The sequence below is a fragment of the Mastigoproctus giganteus genome, chromosome 7 (genome assembly GCF_048544385.1).
Source record: "Mastigoproctus giganteus isolate SK-2022 chromosome 7, ASM4854438v1, whole genome shotgun sequence".
NCBI classification, from domain to species: domain Eukaryota; kingdom Metazoa; phylum Arthropoda; class Arachnida; order Uropygi; family Thelyphonidae; genus Mastigoproctus; species Mastigoproctus giganteus.
This window is the reverse complement of record NC_143581.1, coordinates 157,022,757-157,044,563: the sequence shown is the minus strand read 5'-3', so window position 1 is coordinate 157,044,563 and position 21,807 is coordinate 157,022,757. Positions and strand designations below refer to the sequence as shown.

The following is a 21,807-nucleotide window of genomic DNA, read 5'->3' as shown; positions in this document are numbered from 1 at the left end:
AATCAGTATTAGTGTATTATTTCTTCTGCCCTCCAGAGGAAATGAAAAAACAAAAACAAAAAAAAAAAAAAATGAAATACAGCTGCTCAAATCAAAGAAAACATAATAAATGTAGATATTGGACTATAATGAAAGAAGCCCTGTATTTTTATGATTTTTATGTTTCTTTTTGGAACCAGCTTTGGTTCCATAAATGACCCACTCATTTAAAAAAAAAAAAAAAAAAATGGTCATTTTAAATGGCACTAAAATTTTATTTTCCTATTAATTAACAAAAAATTAAAGTTAAATATTAAAAATGATCAATTTAACATTAAAAGCATTAAAAACAACTTATTATATATTAATACTTTAAAATTTATGGTAAGTTAGCTGTTGTGCTGTATTTCTGTATCTGTGTTTTATCAAAAATTATAACGTGCTGTATTTCTTATAAATAAAATATGATATAAAAATAATGATTAGAGTCAATATATCAGTAAAATGAAGTGGATATTACTTTTATATGTTAAAGTGCAATGGAACTTATTTGAATAAATAATAATTACTTTAAAATAATTTTGAGCTACATTTATATATGGTCATAGCAAAATATCTGTGTTTGGTTCTGATCTCAAATCTGCTTTAAAAAAGGTGTAAAGTTAAATTCATGTTCACAATTGCATGGTATAATATGTTCTTGTCTCTAATTTTTAGGTGCCTTCACATGACATAAATTTACTGACAGTTTTCTCACTATGTCCATCCTAATGTAACATCTTGGCTCTCTCAACTGGGAATATTTCATCGACTGTGAAAGATTTTCCCAGCCATCTCAAATTTCATTAAAATCAGATAAACAGAAATCTGGAAACCTATTTTTTATTTTTTAATGCATATCACATAAGTTATCGGTATAATTATATTGTAGCTGAAGCATGCAATGTACAGTATGTATTATGTTTATTGTTGTGCACCAATTGGATTAATGCATGAGCAGTATGGTGGATGCACAGAAAAGAAAATCTCTCGGTTTAAACACTGTAGTATGAAAGTCATTGCCTTTTGAAAATCTAATTTTTTTTTGTTATTTACTAAATGTATTAATAATGACTTATTACTCTCTGTTTTGGTATATTAATTTCAGTGGAAATATGAAGTACTCCACCGTATTTCAATTTTTATTAAAATAAGTAAAATACATTATTTCCTCCAGAAATTATGATTGTATATTATATGGGTTGTGTTGATGTTTGATTGTTTTATTAAATCACGGAATATGAAATCATGTTGCATTTAAAATTTTCTTAAAAACCCAAGCTGAAATAGGAAGTATTAGGAAAAAAAAGTTGAGTGAATTTTATGTTGAGGCATGTACATTGAAGTGAAAAGAATGACTTTTATGTATTAGTTAATTAATTAAAAATAATTAGTAACAATATCATTTATTTACTTTTCATTTCTTATAAATCACAGAAAATGAAAACATTCAATTAATTAATTTAATTAATTCAATTACATTTCAGACAGAATAATTTAATAAATTATTTTGTCTGAAATGCAACACACTGCATATATTTATCAAACTTGTTTTCTCCATGTTCATCTTTTGATAATAATAATCCATGTGATTTTGAGAATCATGTCATAAGGAAAGCTATACGGTCTTTCTTGTTTTTTAGGAGGTCGACTGATAGAAGATCTTGGAGGCCAGCGTGTCATCCGAAATGAGGCTGACTTAGTGGTCTATAGCTACTCCTTTTTCCATTTTATGTTCTTCTTGGCATCCTTATATATTATGATGCAACTTACCCATTGGTTTAGGTAAGTAGTTTAATAAAATAATACATTGAACATAAAATGGCCGAATAATGCAAGGAAGCAAAGCTTTAGGTAGTCACTGCTATAAAATTTAGAGATGAAATAAAATATCTCACAGTTTTGTATTTAATCTACTTCTCACAAATATTTATCTAATTCCTCTTTCAATATGCATGATTTCCCTACCTCTGTGAAGCGTAGTGGTACAGCTTGGTTAGGGTGCAGAACATTTGCATCCCAGTAGCCTAGTGACATTCTCCATTAGAATTACTGTGACTAAAGGCAAATTTGCATTAGTTTTCCATCATTAAAAATTGATGGAAATTTGATTATTCTTCTCTTTTGTGTCATCTTAAAAAGCAAAAATGAGCATGCATCCATCATTAAGTTTGCTCAACCTTTTTATGGCCTTAAACACATCCCCACATTAAATGCTAGTTTCCAAAAAATGTAGTTTGCAGAACTGAGGTCTCTTTTACATGTGTATCTTTTCATCCACAAGTAGTGTTGTTGCCCTCATTTATACACCTTTGAGCAAGTCAATATCTTGAAACGAAGTCTCCAGAACTGCCAACATGTTTAAAATGCAGTGCGACCAGTAGCTGCTTGTGGCCGGGTTACAAGTTTACAGTCTGCCAGCATGGGGACATATGCTTATAATATGTATATAGACATATATACATATTATATGTATATATACAGTAGAACCCCATTAACCTGGATTTGACAGGACCACACTCGGTCCAGATTAGTGAAAGTCCGGATTAACCAGAAACTATCTTTTCATGTACCAGTTTTTATTTAAAATTACTAAATAACAAAATTTTAACTAAATTGGTTTTTATATTAAATTAATAAAACAATATTTTAAAGTAAAAATTATAAAAAGTAAAAGAATATGGTAAGAAAACGAAATACTGTACAAAGCAATAAAGTTTTAATGTAGAACATTATATTACACAAAATTAAACACAAAAATATTACAACACAAAACAAATAACTATTTTTGAGAACTTTACTTGAAATAGTCCTCAATCTTTAATTTGGAAACTCTTTTGGGCCACACGATCTCGCAACCACTTCAAGGTCAGAAGCTCACCAGCTGGTGTGTCATCCTATCTCTCGAAATAAATCAGCAGCTTCTCCAGCATTCCGGTTGCTTCAATGTGACTTGTGCCAGTTGTTTCCTCACATACTTCATCATCAGAGTTATCTTCATTAGCTTGCAACAATGATGATGTGCATGCTTGCACGATGTCTTCCTCAGTGTGGATCTGATGTCCTAGATCGTTATTACACATTATCCACGGGGCAATGTCTTCATTTGTTTTGACTTAACAACCCTCTAGATGTTGAAATAACTGAACAAAATCATTATCATCCTTGTCATCATCAGGATCCAAAGAAATATCCATTTCCTACTCAGATCTTTCCATTGGAACAGCAGGCCAAAGTTTTTCCAGCATTTGATAAGGGTAGCCTTGTCAGTTTTGTCCCAAGGTGCAGCAGAAAAATAAATGACTGTCTTTATGTTGACATTTTTCTTCAAGCGCCTCTTGTTGTTCTAACAGGGAGATTATCAACTTCTTTCTGTACCATTGCTTCACAGCCTTATATAACTCCTTCATCCAACGTTACTGCACTATTACAGTAACGCTGGATGGCAAAAATTTTACAAAGGTGTTGCCAGATCTCAGTTATTCTTCTGCTGGGTGGGTTGGAGTGTTATCAATGAATAAAACTGCTTTTTCTTCCAGTCCTTGATCCCTTAAATATTTTTTAACTAAGGGAACAAATGAGATGAAAAACCAATCTTTAAAAAGAGCTGAGCTCATCCAAGCTGATTTTTGTGACATGTACTTAGCTGGGAGGGCATTTAAAATCACATTTTTAAGAGTGCGGGGCTTAGCAGATTTTCCTATGACTAACAGTGGTAACTTTAAATTCCCAAATACATTACTGCATGAAAGCAATGTCACTCTTTCCTTCCTCAATTTATGTCCTTTAGCTGAAGAGTCAAGTTTTGAGGCTAGTATTTTTTTGGGTAACATTTTGAAAAATAAATCAGTCTCGTCAACATTAAAAATTTGGCACAAAACTAAATTTTCTTAACTAATAAACTTGAGAAACTGTACTTTAAATTCTTTGCTTGCAACACAATCACCAGAACTTTTACCTGTAATTCTGAGTTGTTGGATTCCATGATGCTCCTTCCACATTGATAACCACCCTAGACTTGCAATAAAAGACCCATCACCTCCTAACTTTTCGTTAAGACTAAGAGCCCTTGATTAAAGGATTGGGCCTGAAAGAGGAACCCCTTGCTCTCGTTCTTGACAAAACCAAATGTATAAGGCTCGTCCAAATTTTAATTTTTTGCCTGCTTAATGGTAGCTCTATTTTCTAAGCTGTCTTTGGCCACTATTTTTGCACAAAAGTTTTCGATTGCTTTCCTATTTTTTTTCCAATCAGAAAAGTTTGTTTTGCCACCCCTATATCAAGAGCGATCTTTTTTAAACTTTCCACCTTATCAATGCGAAAAAGCATGTTCAGTTTCCATTCCATTGGCACGGTGACACTCTTTCTTTCTGTTGCTATCTTCTATTAATCCAAAACCACAAAAAAATAAAATAAATAAAAACACAAGTAACAGTAACAAGTAACAAGGATTAACAGAAAGTCAAAATCATCAGGGTCCGGATTATGTATATAATGTATATGTATATAATAATATAATAAGAACAGAGAGCATGGTATCTCCAAATGCACACAAGGTTTTAGGCATAGTATAAGCATTATCATTATCATTGGCTAAAAGCAAACTTCAGCGTATCTGTCTTGCAACTGTCCTTCAATTTGAATTTATGCTCTCTCGTGTATATAGTCTTAGTAAGAGGAAGAATGCCATCAACACTGAACGTACTCAATCCATTCAAGTCCTTAAACACCTCAATCAAATCTCCTCACAGGTGTCTAGTCTTTGAACACTGTAATTTGCAGAACTGAAGTGTTTCTTGGTAAGAGCACGCTTTTGTTTCCTTCAACAATCTCATTGCCCATCTCTGTACTCATTCCAACAGATCTACATCCTTCCTAAAATGTGTCCTCCAGACCTCTATGCAGTACTCCAGATGTGGCTTAACCATGGCCTTGTGCAAAGAGATAATCAACTCCTTATCCCTGCTAGTGCAGTTCCCGTCTATCGTAGACAAATGACTGTGAGTTGTCCGGGCAGTCCGTCTGAGCTGTTCAGAGGACATCATATCTGCATTGCCCAATTACTCCAAGGTCTTTTTCATTTTCAACTACATGGAGTGTAATACCACACATTTGGTATGTTAACCTGGGATTACTACTACCCATATGCAATACCTTTTATTTGTCAATGTTAAACTTCAACTACCATTTCTCAGCCCATCGGCCAAATTTTTCTGAATCTTGTTGCAGTAGCTTAGCTTGATTACTGTCATTAACAATCCTGCCAACTTTTGCATCATCTGTAAACTTAACATTAAGCCTAATATACTTTCATCAATATCATTAATAAATAATTCAAAACAACAATGGGCCAGCACTGAACCCCAGGGGGTGGGGTTCCAATAATAACATCAGTCCACGAACAGCAATGTTCATGATAACCACTCTCCCACTCAACCTTCCCTTTATCCATAGCAGTAACTTGCCCTGAATTCCACACTGCTGTATCAAAATTCTTCCTGAAATCAAGTATATGATATCAAAATTATTTTTTTGCATCCAATTCATTTGTTACTGCATCGTAGTATCCAATCAAGACTGCCTGTTAACAAATCCATGACTGCAGTATAATTGCATTCCTGTCTAGATAGTTCTGCATTACTTCTTTAACTAGTGACTCCATTATTTTCCCTGGAACAGGTGTTAATCTAACAGGTCCATAATTACCCGTGTCACCTTTTGCATGCCCTTTGTGCTTACTTCCTTTGCTGCTTCTCTCTTAATATGATTGGATAGATCCCATCCACCCTAGGTGTTTTTTTTATGTTTAGCTTCAACAATTTCTCTTCCAATTTCCTTTCAGTTATCACAAAATCATTTTGATCCCATTGATAGATTTCGATATCCCCTTCCAAAAAAAAAAAAAAATTCCTCATTTGTGAATATAGATGCAAATTACCTATTCAGTTTGTCTGCAAACTGGGCATGGTCACTTGATGTCAATGTTTTATAACATTGTCAGTTAAAACCTATACATAAAGTGGCTCAGTATGATCTAAACCCTTCCTTCTATTGTTAATGTCAGCACAGAAGCCTTTGCTGCTGTTCTTTGCATTCTTTACCACCAAATTATTCTAATCTGCCTTAGCTTGCCTGACCTTCTTTATAAATTGATTACAGACTAGTTTATATTTACTATAGATAATGTATATGCATCTGCTGCATCTTTCTTCTGTGCCAGAAGTCTCATCAGTTCATCTGACGTCCATTTAGGTCTAAGCTTTAAACAGTATTTCTTGTTTGGTATGAATATTGTCTGAGACTACTGTATGTGGTCACCTTTATGAAAGCAAAAGCCCTTTTCTTTACTCCTGATAGTAGTTAATTCTTCAAGTAAATTTGAAATCAGCACGCTGTGATCACTGCCACTCAGTGGGTCTTTTACGTGCAGATTCTTAATCCATGAAGGATCTACTGATAACCAGATCAAGGATGCTGCTTTCCCTTGTTGCCTCTATAAAGTGCTGCTGTAGAAAGTACATCCAGTACATCCACAAAAGTCTTGCTGGGTGTGTAAGTGATCAATCCACAAATTCCAGTCAATATCTGGAAAATTAAAATCCCCCCATTATTAAACATTCTGATTTAATGGCACACTGTATTTCTTTTTATTGTTGTTTGGTATACTCCTTACAGTCATAAGGGTATACTCCTTACAGTCATAGGCCTTTAACACACTCCTACTCTCATTTTTGTTTTCCCAGCACTTACATCACACCAAACTGATTCAACATTGCATTGGCTACCCTGTCGACTGGATGCACTTGCCTTAGATTTAATATGCTTCTTAACTAAGAACATAACCCCTCCCTCCTCCTTCCTGTATACATTGTACTCCTCATATTTAAATTCACTTTTACTTATGCCTGAGTGACACCGTGTTTCCGATATCCATACACTGTTGCATTTGATGACTTAAGCAACACTTGAAATTCATCAAATTTATTTACATGCACCTAGCATTAGTGTTCATGCGCTATACTTGCACTTGATCTTAAACTTGCATCCCATGTATTTACTTGTTCTATGACAACTCACAGTAAGTCTTGAAATCTCGGACATCTTTCTTTCCAGCTGGTGCATTTTCTAATAGAAACAGTGCAAGAATCACTTTCACCTCTTCCCGTGGCTCTAGTCTATTAGCCTGTGTATTCCCCACAGCCTAGCAGTTTTCCAACCCTCCTATCAGTGCCTTCGTAGCATCAGCAAATATTCTTGCACTCCTTCTATTTAAGTGTATCTTATCCTTGTAAAAACAATTCTCCTGTTAATAAGCTCTGACCACCGAGAAAAATTCTACACCATGAGTCTTGCACATTCTCTCCAGGGCTGAATTGATTGAAAAGGCTCTTAACATGTGCTTCCTCTTATCATGTCTTGGAAGAATTGACACACTTTCAAATTCATTCCTAATTTGTGACTTTTTCCCAACATTGCCTCGTACTTGTTAAGTAAGCCCTCAGATCTCCTACTTTTAATATCATTAGTGCCAAAGTGTATGACAATATCACCTTTTGTGCTCTTAAAAGATATCTACTCCCCTACAATGTAAACTTTTGCCTATGGCAGACATATTCTGGTTCTATTCCACCTATACTCTTGCACAATATACTCCTGTTTCCCTGACAGTAGAGGCACAGACAATAGCTTCTTTCCATGGGTCAGTGTATTTTGCCTTGGGGATAGCTGCTGTGTTGCCCGATACACAAGTGGGAGCTCCGACATTGAGAGTTTGATGGAGCTGCCATTTTAATTTCTTCAAGGGCATCCATTGACTATGATCTTCAAACTCTCATAAACACCCATCAAAACACTGAGTTTACATCTAATTTCTTCACTCTCTCCCTGTATCATATACACACAAATACATTCTCTTTGGCTAGTTTGTGTCATATTTCAGAAATATCAACAAACATTGCACAAGTAGCACATTTTGTTAGTCCTTGATTCATGGGAGAATTGTCCCCTTAAGTTCTTTCCTGAGCCACAGCACTCCCTCTATTTTGAGTGCCTGTTGTTTTGCTTTTCTAGTATGGGGCATGATTTCAGTTTAAATTCAATTTAATTTGACAATACAGTTAGTCCCCAACTTACTTAAGCTGGGTTACTTAAATTCGGATTTACGTAATTTTTTTTTGGTAAAATCATAAAGATACTCTCTGTTTAAATTTTAAGAGTGAAGTCAAATGAAGGAACAATAAGTATAAGTTTTTATTTTCAAAAATAAAATAACGAAAATAAAATATCCCATACAAACTATGTTGAATAATAACCTGCGGTGTAACTGGAATCAATGTAAATAACTAGAATTAACATTTCATTTACTGCTTTAAAAATTCTAAACAAATATTCGAAAACTTGTTTGAGACAGGTGAACTATGTCAAAGCACTTCAGAGAAATCCCCCCCACAACATTTAAGCCATGTGGACTATGTCCCATCGGCTATTTCTTTGGAGAATTACACTCTAGCCCTTTTCTTCCTTTCTTTCTAGATTGTAGAGTCAGTTCAGGTTTGTTTGAGAGAGAAGTGGGAGCTTTTGTTTGCATTTTGTATGTAATATTTATTACACATGTCAGATTATTTTGATGGAGTTGAAATTCACGTTGTCCTACCATTTTCAGCGATTTTGCATCAGACTATCATCATGTAGTGCACTCTTCATGCGCATGTCGTAATAAAGGACAAAGACAGAATATGTGATGCGGTGAAGGGATTGGCACCAATGAAGTCAACTGTAATAACCAAGGCTAGAATGGGACTAATAAGCTAGATGGAAAAGTACTTATTGTGTGAAGGGAAGACCAGATCCAAAACCACATCCCCTTAAGCCTCCACCTCATAAAAGCAAAGGATCTTGACATTTCTGAGGATCTTCAGAATAAGAGTGGTGATACTGAAACCATCTTTGTTGCAAGTCATGGTTGGTTTGATAGGTCTGTAAGAGAAGTGGATATCATAATGTTGCCATAAGTGGTAAAGCAGCAGGTGCAGATGGTGAGGTTGCTGAAAAATTCAAGGACGAATTGGATGAGATTATAAAAAGTGGTGGTTATTTGCCACAACAAATATTTAATGTGGATGAAACTAACCATACTTGGAAACATATGCCCAGTAGGACTTATATTTCTATTGAAGAAAAGTGGATGTCTGGGTGAAAAACAGGGTAATGCTCTTAGTGGGGAGGGGGATAATATAGCAGGTTATAAACTTAAACCTTTAGTGGTTTATCACTCACTTGTCAATGACCTTAAAAACTTGCAGGTTTTTAAGGTCATTGACAAGAAATCACTTCCTATCCACTTCAGGGCTAACTGAAAGGCCTAGGTGACAATAATCATGTTTGAAGGATGGTTTCTAAATGTGATTGTCAGTGCCTTTTAAGATATCAATGCTCCTTGACAATGCTTTGGGTTATCCTAAATATCTAGATTATCTGCATGACAATGTCAAGGTGGTATACTTCCCTCCAAATACAACGGCTTTGATTCAACCAATGAATCAGGGAGTTATCTGGACATTCAAAGCTCATTACATCCGGACAATATTTTCTGAGGATGTAAATTTTCTCTGTTGTAAATGCAACAGAGAGGGAAAATGGATCTGCAGCAATTTTGGAAGACGTTTAACATCTTTGATGGAATATGCAACATTTCAAGAGCCTGGAATGATGTGACAACAACTTGTATGAGTGGAGTTTGGAAAAAAAAAAACTTCTAAAACATTCCGAGCTTAACAACGAAGGCTTCAGCAAAGATGAGCTGATGTCTTCTGTTACAAAGAAATTATAAACAGCCCAGGAGTTGCAGCTGGTCCTGGAGGATGAAGATGTAGACGGGTTTGTGGAAGAATGAGATGAAGATTTAACAACAGAAGACTAGCCCAGTTGAATGCGCAAAGAGTTCGGGAGCAAGGGAGAGCCAAATCTGTTGAGGAATTGGAGCAACCCAAGAAGCAGTTCAAATTAAAAGAAATGGCATGACACATTTCACAAAATTCAGGAAAGTCTTTCTATGTTTGATGTAATGGATGAAAATACCGAATGCTTCTTGAAAATAGAAAGAAAATTCAAGATTGCTTATTGCGAAATTTATGAAGAGGAATAAAGCATACGAAACAGATGAAGATCGAAGAGTTCGTATCACATACTACCTCCCTTACCTCTACTCAGCCTATAGTGCCCTATGATTAATGTGTCTTATTAATGCTTCAGGTTCATTTTAAGTTACCTTCAGTTCATCACCTGAAGTATATAGACTTTGATTTGTTGTGTGGTTTAGATCAGTTTTCTTAAATATTTACACTTTGGTTTTGATTCCCTTAGTAGCTCTTATAAAGCCTATATCGCATATGATATATATATCTGTTTTTACAGTACAATAACATGCATTTTTTCTTCCTTTTATGCTTTCGTTTCTTGTATGTCACTCCAGCTACTTCACTGCTGTCCCCAGATAAAGTTTTTAATTATGGTATATAACTACATTTCTTCATTCTTCTTAGGGTATTATGTGGTTTTTGTAATTTTGCCTTATCAGGGATATAGTATCAATATTTTATTTTATTAGAACAAAGGATCCGAAGAAATAGATAACTTCATGATGATATACTCAGGAATACCAAGTGAAATGTGGGCATCATCGGGAGTTGCTGTTATAATAAAGAAAGAATGGGAAAACAAAATATTTCACTGCTCTTGGATATCACCCAGAATATTGAAATTAAGACTAAAAGTTCTATCTTATACAATAACGATCATTGGCATCTATGCACCAGTAGAAAGCAACATTGATGAAACCATTGAATTTTATGACGAATTACAAGAGATCATAAAACAAATTAACAAAAATGAATACCTTAAAGTAGTAGGAGATTTTAATGCAAGAGTTGGTGCTCAATCAGTAGACAAATGTATGGGATCAGAAGGCAAACCCATGGTCAATAATAATAGAAGATGCTTGATGAACTTCTGCATTTTTAATAAACTTAAAATTACAAATACTTTTTTCAGACGCAAGAATATCCATACATTCACTTGGGAAGCAAGAAACACAAAATCTATAATAGATTATATTATCATTAATTAAAATTTAAATGACAAAATTAGATGCTAGAGGCAGTGAAATTGACAGTGATTACTACCTAGTATAAAGCACTTTCAAAATAATAAAAATTATCTTAATAAAAAGAAGAAAATACCAACAAAAAATACTAAGAAATTAAAAATACATTTGTTTGAAGATGAAAGCACTAAATTCCTGTATGAAAGTCAATTGAAAGATAAACTCAAATCAGATGAAAGTGATAATGTCGAGGAAATCTGGTCAAACATGAAAAAAATCAATTCTGGGAGCTGCTGAAGAAAGTCTTGGATATAAACCTATAAAAAATAAAAACTGGCTAAGAACTTGGAATGAAGAATTGAAATAAACAATCAATGAGAAAAAAAAGACCTACATCTACACATAAAATATAAAAACTTAGAGCAGAAGTCAGAAAACTAACCAGAATAATCTGACGAGTTGACTGGAATAAATTTGTTAAATCTTTAGAATGTGATATCATGGGCCCACAGAGAAGAGGTTTTAACATCTTTTAAGAAATTACAACTAGACACAAATGATCAAATAAAAATCAACTCCATCTCCCAAGCAGAATGGAAACAACACTATTCCAAACTATGGTATAACCCTGGCACTAGGGAATTGGAAGATGAATCTGTGGTAACCAAAGATGAAGAAAATATAAAAATGAAGAACTAGAGTTAATATTACAAAAAACCGAAAAAGCCCAGGCATAGACAATTTGAATGTAGAACTATTTAAATATGGTGGCACCTTATTAAAAAAATGCACTACTAAAATTATTTAACATCATATGGCATAAGTAATAGATACCCAAAGATTGGGAAACAGGAATAGTAATCAATTTACACAAAAAAGGCTCCAGAAATAACCCTAACAACTACAGAGAGATAACACTGCTATCAGCTGCTTCAAAGCTATACTCTAATATACTAAAGAATAAACTTAATAAATACAGTGAACAATTCTTAGAAAAAGAACCATGTGGGTTCAGAAAAGGGGAAGCACAATAGATGCCATTTTCTCATTACAACAAATTTTGGAGTAAAGAAGAGAATTCAACCTACCAACATTTCTTCTGTTTATTGATTATGAAAAAGCATATGACAGTGTAAACCGGGAAAAACTTTGGCAGATTCTAATGAAGAAAATATCCCAACACAACTCCGGAAAGCGATGAAAAGCCTATATAAAAACTCAAAAGTCTGCATAAAATATTCTAATGGCCAACTATCAGACCCAATTAACACCAATAAACGAATCAAACAAGGATGTGGACTATCACCAAATTTATTTAATATCTACATCAATAAAATTATTAAAGAATGGAAAAAAAAACAATTAACAACAGAATACAGTTGAACAACAGGAATAAAATCCAAACTATGTTATATGCTGATGAACAAGTTATAATTGCAAAATCCGAAGATGAACTACAGATAGCAGCAAATGAACTGAATAAAATAGGTAAAAAGTACGAGATGAAAATCTCTACCTCAAAAACAAAATCATTGGGATTATGTGGAAAAAACATACAAAGAGTCAAAATTGTTATTGATGACAAAATAATAGAACAAATATCCGATTTCACCTATTTGGGAAATTTAATATCAAATGAAGGGAAAGACATCCACACTAAATTACAAAAATATAATAAAATGAACGGAATGATTAAACGCCACTTCAGAAAACAAATGACAACTGAAACAAAATTATGACTACACAACAACACTTCAAAATCAGCCCTCTTCTACAGCTATGAAACTTGGGTCATAAATAAGAAAGATGCACACAAAGCAGCACAAATGAGATTTTTAAGACCATTAACGAAATTATTCGTGTCACGGCAGATCTCAAGAAATGCGGCTACCCCCAGAGGGTGTTGGACAGAATTATTAGAGGAGCAGAGTCCACCCTTACCGAGCCATTCGCCCCTGTGAGTACTGCATACATTCCCTACTATCCGGGCCTTTCAGACCACATTGCACGAGTAATTCGGGGGTGCCAGATACGCTGTGTGCAACTCCCAGGACAGAGGTTGTACACAGTGATATCTTATGTCAAAGACCCCATAACAAAAGAAGCCAACAGTGGGGTGGTATACGAGATTAAATGCCCGGATTGTGGGGTGTGTTATGTAGGTGAGACGGGGCGACGACTGAAAGACCGTCTGGGGGAGCATATGAATGCAATAAAGTCGGCAAATTATAGGAAGTCTGCCATGGCAGAACATTTTTGGGAGAAGCAACATCAAATCTCCCTGGAGGATGCTGTCATCATGGATCATGCACAGGGGTTCTGGGACCGTAAATAGCTTGAGAGTTTACGTATTGGGGCAGCTAGCAATTCCATTAATAGAGACAAGGGTGTACGTTTACATCCCCTCTTGGAAACCGTGGTTCTTGGGCGAGATGAACGGTTTCAGCTAGTGCGCTCCCGAGCCATTTCCGGTTCCGGTGCATAAATGGGAAATTCCAGCCTTACTCCTGAGGAACCATGTGATGAGTGCCGTGGATCTGCTACTTAAGGATGTGCCACACAGCAGAAATATGCTGTTGAGAAAGGGGATTGCTATCTCCGAAAGCTACAGTTGTTACGGTATTTTATTTTATTAATTGATTTTATCGCTTTTCTCATCATATTTTATATTTTTGTATTTTATTGTAAATAAAATCACATCAGTTTTAGACTACTATATATTTTATTTCATTTCATTTTATACGCTCGTATTTTATTTTATTTTATCGTAAATAAAGTGTTTTAGTTGCAAGATTGGAATTTGTTTATTTGAATACCGGCTGGTGTAAAGTCTAATTGTTTAATATGAATTGTCCCAGCCTTGTAGGCCTATTTAGAGATATAACGGTGTTTTATATTCATTTGCTTTCTCCATTAGCTGTGATATTACGTGAAGGTGATCCATAGTTGAGAATCCTGTCCTAAAGCCAGCTTGCTCTTTCAGTTGATTCTCATCAAGTATTCTTTCTAATCTGTTAGTAATGACTCTTGTGAACAACTTGTAGATGTGGGATAACAAGCTAATTGGTCTATAATTTCTGATTTATCTCCTTTCTTATGCAGCAAAACTATGATTGCATTATTCCACTGCTTAGGCGTCACACTTTTTCTAATGCATTTTGTGAAGAGCCTTACCAGTTTTTGTGTTATGTCTCTTCCTCCCAATTTTAACAACTCTACAGTAACTTCATCTTCCCCCGGGGCTTTCTGATTCTTCATTTTCTTCAATGCATGTTCTACCTCATCAGGAACAATATCGGATATGTCGTATGTGTTGCTACTTTGCAATTCATCTTCCCCACTGCTGGCATCATTCCCTCGCTCCTTGTATAATTCTCTATAGTAGTCTTCTGCTATTTGAATTATGCCTTCTCTGCTGTCTATAAGTACACCATCGCTATTCTTCAGTTTCAGTATCATTTGTCTTTCTGTATTACTGCTCATGGCTGCTGATTTAAATCCTTTGTTTTCCCTTAATGTTTGTTCTACTTTTCTTGTGTTAAATCTTCTTATGTCCTCTCTGAGTCTCTTTCTAATGGCTTTGCATAACTCAGTATACTCAATTTTCTCCCTGTCAGTGTTTTTCTTGCTCTTCATTTGTCTTCTTCGGTTCATCATGACAAGTGTTTCTTGACTAATTTTTTCTTCTTTGGATTTCTTTTTCCCTATAGGTTTCTTGGGCTTTATCACTTTCAGAAAGTTGTAGTATTCCTCGTCGATATCTTGGTCCCGAGCAGTCTGCAGAAGCTCAAACTTGTTCTTAAGTTCCAGTACATACTGCTTTTTCTCCTCCTCTGTTATCTCAAAGACCTTTGTATTATTTACTCGAGTCAGTTTTTTCCTTTCCTTTCCTACATCTATATCAAGTGTACATCTTACCATTCTGTGATCACTTCCAACATTTACCTTATTCAGGACGGTAACATCATAATTTACAATATATCTTCTGTTAGTGAGGATGAAGTCGATTTCATTAGTTGTTAATCCATTTGGACTCTTCCATGTCCACTTTCTGTTCACCCTTTTCTTGAAAAAAGTGTTCATTACTGACAGTCCTTGAGATTCTGCAAATTCCACAAGTCTTTCACCTCTTTTATTTCTTTCACCAATTCCGAAATTTCCTATAGTTCCTCTTTCTGCGCTGTTTTGCCTTTTTCCAACCTTAGCATTGAAGTCTCCCATAATAATAGTGTAGTGGGTTTTCTGCTCATCTAGAAGACTCTCAATTTCGGTGTACATTTCTTCAACCTCTTCATCATCATGGCTCGATGTTGGTGCATACATCATTATAATCTTTAGCTTGTACCTGTTAGAAATCTTGAATATTAGTCTTGACACCCTTGGTGATGTACTTTTGAATTCCAAAATGTTGTTTTTAAAATCTTTATGGACCAGAAACCCAACTCCACCTTCACTCCTTTCACTGTTTCCATTGGTGTACAGCAGATTTCCACTTGATAAACTTATAAGTGATTCATTTCTTCTTCTTGTTTCAGCCAAACCGATGATATTCCAATTCACATTTTCTAATTCCTTTTCCAGCTCTAATATCCTGTCTTCACCAATGAGTGATTGTACGTTATAATAGGCCAAGTGCAGTTTCCATGCATGGCAGCCTGGCCGTACCCAGAGATTCTTAGCACCCTCTGCTTCCGCTCTGATCCTCTCGCTGCCGTAAGAGGGAGAGTGAAAGCTGCTGGGGACTGAGGGCCATTTGTATTGTTGTGCTCTCATATGCTGGAGGGTTTGGTCTTTTCCTCTTCACGCTGACCAGGCGTCTTGAAGAGAACCACTCTACACGTTCGTTGCCACCTAAGTGACATAACAGGGCTTACCATCGAGAAGGTGTGCATGAGTGGATTTTAGGGAGGCAGGCCAACCGGACTTCTCCTAAATCTTCTGTAATAGAGAGATATTGGATCCATCAGTGTTTTAGGCTGAGTGTCTGATAACACACAGGATACCTGTTCCCCTCTAAGCCCCTGATATTTGCTGATATTAACATCAGCAAATTCTAAATGGGAAGCATTCAGGGAATTAATCATAGAAGCTGCTAGGCTTTCACACAAACTTAGAAATACTGTTCAATGTATAGGCCTAAATGGATGTCAGATGAACTAATGAGACTTTTGGAAGAGAATAAAAATGAATATAATTTACCAGGTGACACAGAAGCCTGTGGTAAGCATAAACTAGTCTGTAACCTAACCTCCAACAAAGGAGGTTAGGCAAGCGAAGGCAGATTATGAGAAATCTTTGTCAAAGGATGCAAGGTAAAACAGCAAGGACTTCTTTATTTATGTAAACACTAAAAGGATTATCAATGATTCAACTGTTCATGATCTTGCTCAGATTGTTGACAAACTGAATTAGTATTTTGCATTTACTTTGATGCATGAGGAATTCTTTAGCAAAGTAGATGCTGGAAATTGATCAAACGTTAATAGGGAACTAAATGATTTTGTTAATAACTGAGAGAAAAGTGGAAGAGAAATTGTTGAAGTTAAATATAAGATGCATCTGAAGTGGATGGGGTCTATCCAGTTATATTAATGGAGGCAGCAAATGAAGTAAGCAAACCCTTAACCATAGTTATGACAGCATCCTTGGATTCAGGGGTGGTCCCTGCAGACTGGAGATGTGCAAATGTATCCTCAATTTACAAGGGTGGGATCAAATGGTGACACCAGTAATTACAGACCCATTAGTTTCTGTTTCAGGGAATATAATGGAGTCATGGTTAAAAAAATAATGCAGGATTATGTAGACAAGGCTACAGTAATACTTCAGACACAGCATCGTTTTATTAAAGAGAAATTTTTGTGTGACCAGTTTGATTGGATATTACTGTGTGGTCACAAATAAACTGGATGCAAAAAGTAATTTTGATATCATGTTGTTATTTGGGTTTTAGGAGCATTAACAACTAAGGCCATATTGCTCTGGGGATATGCGGTGGTCATTCCCTGACCTTTTTGCATCCTCCATATTTGGTGGTTACGGGCTTGAACCCGGGTCTAATCAAGAAACGAGTGCTACACACTGCTGCTCCTGCCCACCTGGCTATGGAGGTGCCCCTTGATATCATGTACTTGAATTTCAGGAAAGCTTTTGATACTGTTGCATATAAAAGATTGCTGCTATGAATAAAGGTATTGCTGAATGGGAGAAGACTGAGAGTGGTAATCAGTGGACACTGCTCTTCAAAATACTTTAAGTGAAGATCTTTTTCACTAAACTCTCCAGACACATTCTCGACATAGCTCAGGTTGTAGGCATCATCAAAGATATCAGACATAGCATAGCAACATCTCTGAAAGATAAGAATTTCTAATAGATATCCAATTATGTATATTAGCAGCAAAAGCTTCTTTGGTACTGAGAGTATATCTACTCTCTCTCACTCACTCACTCACTCACTCACTCACCCATCCACCCTTGTTATTTGGGAGTTTTGAACATTATCTTTCTTGCAGATGACTTTGGTTACACATCTTCTCTCCCCTCTCTTACTTTTGTACATTTGTTTATGACTTGAAACAAAGAAACTTGCTGTTGCATATACCATCAGCTTAAATATAGGAAACAGAAATGCTGAAGTATTGATTAATTACAAAATTCTGAGTTGGGTGGCAAATTATTTTTGCCACATGCATAGTGTGTCTGCATCAAAAGAAAAAAAAAAAGAAAGAAAACTGTGTGTTACTTGTACACACAAAAGATGTTTTATTTTATGTGAAAACATCCTTGGCTTGGAAGAAAGTAGCAAAATCCAAGCCATTTGCCTAATTAGCCATATGATTGTAGCCATTTTTTTTAATAGTATGACATCACAATTCATACTTCCTGCAGTTACTACTGCAGCAAGTATAATTGCAGCAATACAAATATTTGTCATAAGACTGCAATAATACAAATACAGTCGATTCCAGTTATTTGGGACGTACTGTGAGGTGACCTGATTAAGGTGTATAAGACCTTGAACAGGTTGAGCAAGCTCAGTTGGGCAAGCTGATAGGCTTCTTCCTCTTGTTCAGTTGACGAACCTGAGAGGGCATAGATTCAAACTGAGGAAAGAGTTGTAGAATAAATGTGCGGAAGTTTGCCTTTAGCCAGCAAGTAGTTGATTGCTGGAACAGACTTCCATCTCTTGTTGTGGAAGTTTCATAGCTTAAATAAATTTAAGGCTGAGTTAGACAAGCATTTAGAATGAATGGATGGACGGAATGGGAGGTTTTTTTTTTTTTTTTTTTTTGGCTGATGCTGCATCATATGCCTATACTAATACTAATATCTGGACTAGTGCATTTTGGCCCGATTAAGTGGCTGCCCCAATTATGTGAAGTTTCACATAAACAGTTAAAAATACAGTGGACTCTGCTTTATGATCAATTCTCTGTATGATCAATTTAAGATGGACGCGACACAGTAAAGTACTGTTTGCTGTACAATATGCAGCACGCGCCAGTCATTGTGATCACGTTAGTGAATTTAATTTTAATTCTATTAAACAGCGATTCTAATAAGCGAAAATAGAAGGAATATTATCCACAGGCTGTAAAAGTAAAGTTATATTAAGCACAAATTTACACTTCATTACCTTGCAAATTATAAAATTAAATGATACGTGAAAATCGGAAGAATATTTTCCCTAGGTTAGTAAAATAAAAATAAATTTACGCTTACGTGCATAGCTTAATTAATACGTTCTGTAATATGCACTTACTAACTAGTTGATATTTCTGTTCACTGACATTTGGGGAAGGAGTTAAAATTTAAAACAGTAAAAAAAGATAAGCAATCAATAACAAAGAACACAATATGTGCAAGCGAGAATGAAGTAACAAGTTATGAAACTTAAAAAATAGGAATGAAGAGACGATTCTGAAAATTTATTTGTTTTTTATATGATTGAAGATTTCATGGAAGGGGAAACATATTTCACCATAATAATGTAAAAACCCACAGAATTCCAGCTGTTGGTATTATCGGAAATTCAATAAGATCGAGTTTAATATCCGTTTATAATAGATTGCACTAACAGAAAAGCCCAATAAACCAGAAACTGCTAATTATTTTATGGTTGTGACCTCCAGAAATCTGACTGGACCACGTGGTATGGTCAGAGACAATCATAGGGTAATCTCTAGTGCTGCGGTCTCCTGCTAAATTAAATGGCATGTTGTTCCAATTAAGCGGAGAAAACCCTGGCTATTTTCTCGATTAGGTTCTGTTCTTTAAGATTTGTCCCAAATAAATGGCTGCCCCAATTAACTGGTGGCCCAAATAACTGGAATCCAGTGTATTTGTTAACAATTTCTTTTTCCATCTTGCATTTTCATTACATTCCATTTTTTGGTGTCGCTTTAGATGTTTTCACAACAAAGTTTGGAAAATACTGAATAAAATATTGCAGCTCTATTTCTGAATCATTTTTATTAGAACTGTATTTTAATTCATTATAAATTTTTGTATACAGTATAAATTTTTTTTGATACTGAATGATGCAATTAAGAAAAGGAATTTTCCTGTAGGTGTAGATTTTATATGGAAATGTGTTTTTAGTGATTTTCTCTGAAAATTTTGAAAACTTATGAAATGTAAATTTGAAATAAAATGAAATAATGAATAATTAACTTGCTTAATTTAGTCCAAAACAATGTAATTTCATTGAGCAATAATGAGAAAATTATTGTAGTTTTAGAGTACAAAATTATTTGCATTCCATAATAAGTTACTCGAAATATGCACAATGAGTTATTATGGAAGCAAATTCTCCTAATGAAAAACATAAATCGTTAAGGTGAAGAAAGAAACTAAACTATACTACAGAGGTGGGTGAAATTTTGAAATTTATAATTAAAAAGAAAGGTGTGATTTTGGCTGTGCATTAAATCTGAGTTCAGTTACACGTTCCCAAGCATAAGTTCATGTAACTGTTTCAAGTGTGAAGAGTGATAATACATTCACTGATCTGTCATTTTTTTGTATCTGCTTGCTTCATTAATTTGAAGTGGGCAGCGAAAATATCATTTAACCATAAAATTTTAAATGTCAGTGAAGCCTTTCCCCCCCCTTTGTTTTAATTATAAATGGAAGAGGGCAATATCAAACAAACTCTGTTAAGATGTGGTGTGTGTGTGTGTGTGTGTGTGTGTGTGTGTGTGTGTGTGTGTGTGTGTGTGTGTGTGTGTGTGTGTGTGTGTGTGTGTGCGTGCAAAATTGGGTGAAACACGTACACAGAAAGACTCAGCATGGTACAGCAGATGAAAGATCTTCTTTGTTGGTAAAGCTCTTTTTCTGTCAGTTTATTTTTTTGTATGAAGGCATCAGTATGCACCAGCTTAAGAATTGAAGAGTCCTATTATTAACAGTATTTTAAGGTTGCCAAAGATCACAGTAAATTGTTTTATGGACTTTATCTAATCAATGAGAAAACCACATGATTTTCTCATTGAATTCCCTTTTTTTTGTTAAATGAATTTTAAAATTATAGATCTTTTATAACCACTTGTATTCCAGTGTTATTCATATTAATTAACTTTTAAAAATTTATATGTATTAAAATGCAGTACATAACACTTTGGTTTTGCTTTCAAAACATTAATAATTATATGTTATGTTTTAGGCCAGAGAGAGCTAGCCTCATGACATTTGAAAGAAATTGGGCATCAGTATGGGTAAAAATGGTGTCATCTTGGTGCTGTGTCTTGATTTATTTTTTGACTTTATTTTTGCCTCATGTTTGCCCTGGAAGACTCAATAGAAGTCGATCATCTAGGAAGTTTCATTATGAAATGGGAAGAATAAGAAGTCCTTCAACATCTAGTAGATAGTTCAAGATAAACTGCATAGTTTTTATCATAAAATATATTACGGTAATTTTATAAAACACAAGTAGCAATAGAGTATCCAACTAGCAGCTTATAATAAATAGTCCAAATTGAGTAAATATATGTTTGTTTTCAGAATATTTTGCAATTTCTATTTTATAAATATCGTTATCATGAGGTGTGTGTGTGTGTATGCGTGCGTGCGTTCGTGTGTGTGCACGTGTGCGCGCACATGAAATTGGGTGAAACACGTACACAGAAAGACTCAGCATGGTACAGCAGATGAAAGATCTTCTTTGTTGGTAAAGCTCTTTTTTTGTTGCACTTTTGGAGTACTGCTATTTAAAAACTTTTAGCACAGGACAAAATCAAAAGGAAATTCAATGACAAGTACTTTGACTAACTGACAGGAGAAGCTCCCACCCCCATCGTTGCAGCTGATTTTTCGAAAAAATATGATGAAGGCCAATCATGTCATAGAAGAGTTTTTTAATAGTTCCCTTATTAAAATTTCATATCTGTCCTTACTCCATTATTATCTGCTCACATTTTAGAATAAAGAATACATATAATTTGGCCATTGGATCATATAGCATCCTTAGATGATGAATCCCTTTATACAGATGTTGATCCGTATTTTTGCATTCTCTATCCAATACATGGATAATTGTTATTAAACAAAAGAATCAAAATGAAAAGTGTCACTAATTACTAAAACATTCACATAAAATAACAGAAAATAGCATCGAACATCACAGTAACAAGAAATATAACATACTGATAAAAGCAATAGAACACAGTATGTACTATTAGGTT

At 34.9% G+C, this 21,807-nt stretch overlaps 1 protein-coding gene across 1 annotated transcript in view; it reads left to right on the top strand.

Annotated features, from left to right (window-relative positions):
- LOC150083274 (serine incorporator 5-like) overlaps nt 1-20,994 on the top strand; it is a 217,594-nt gene extending 196,600 nt beyond the window's left edge. The window contains exons 8-9 of the mRNA XM_090378456.1: nt 1,662-1,803; nt 20,787-20,994. Of these exons, the coding sequence (XP_090234582.1) occupies nt 1,662-1,803; nt 20,787-20,994 (350 nt within the window). The remainder of the gene's footprint in view (nt 1-1,661; nt 1,804-20,786) is intronic.
- Nucleotides 20,995-21,807: the final 813 nt, after the last annotated feature.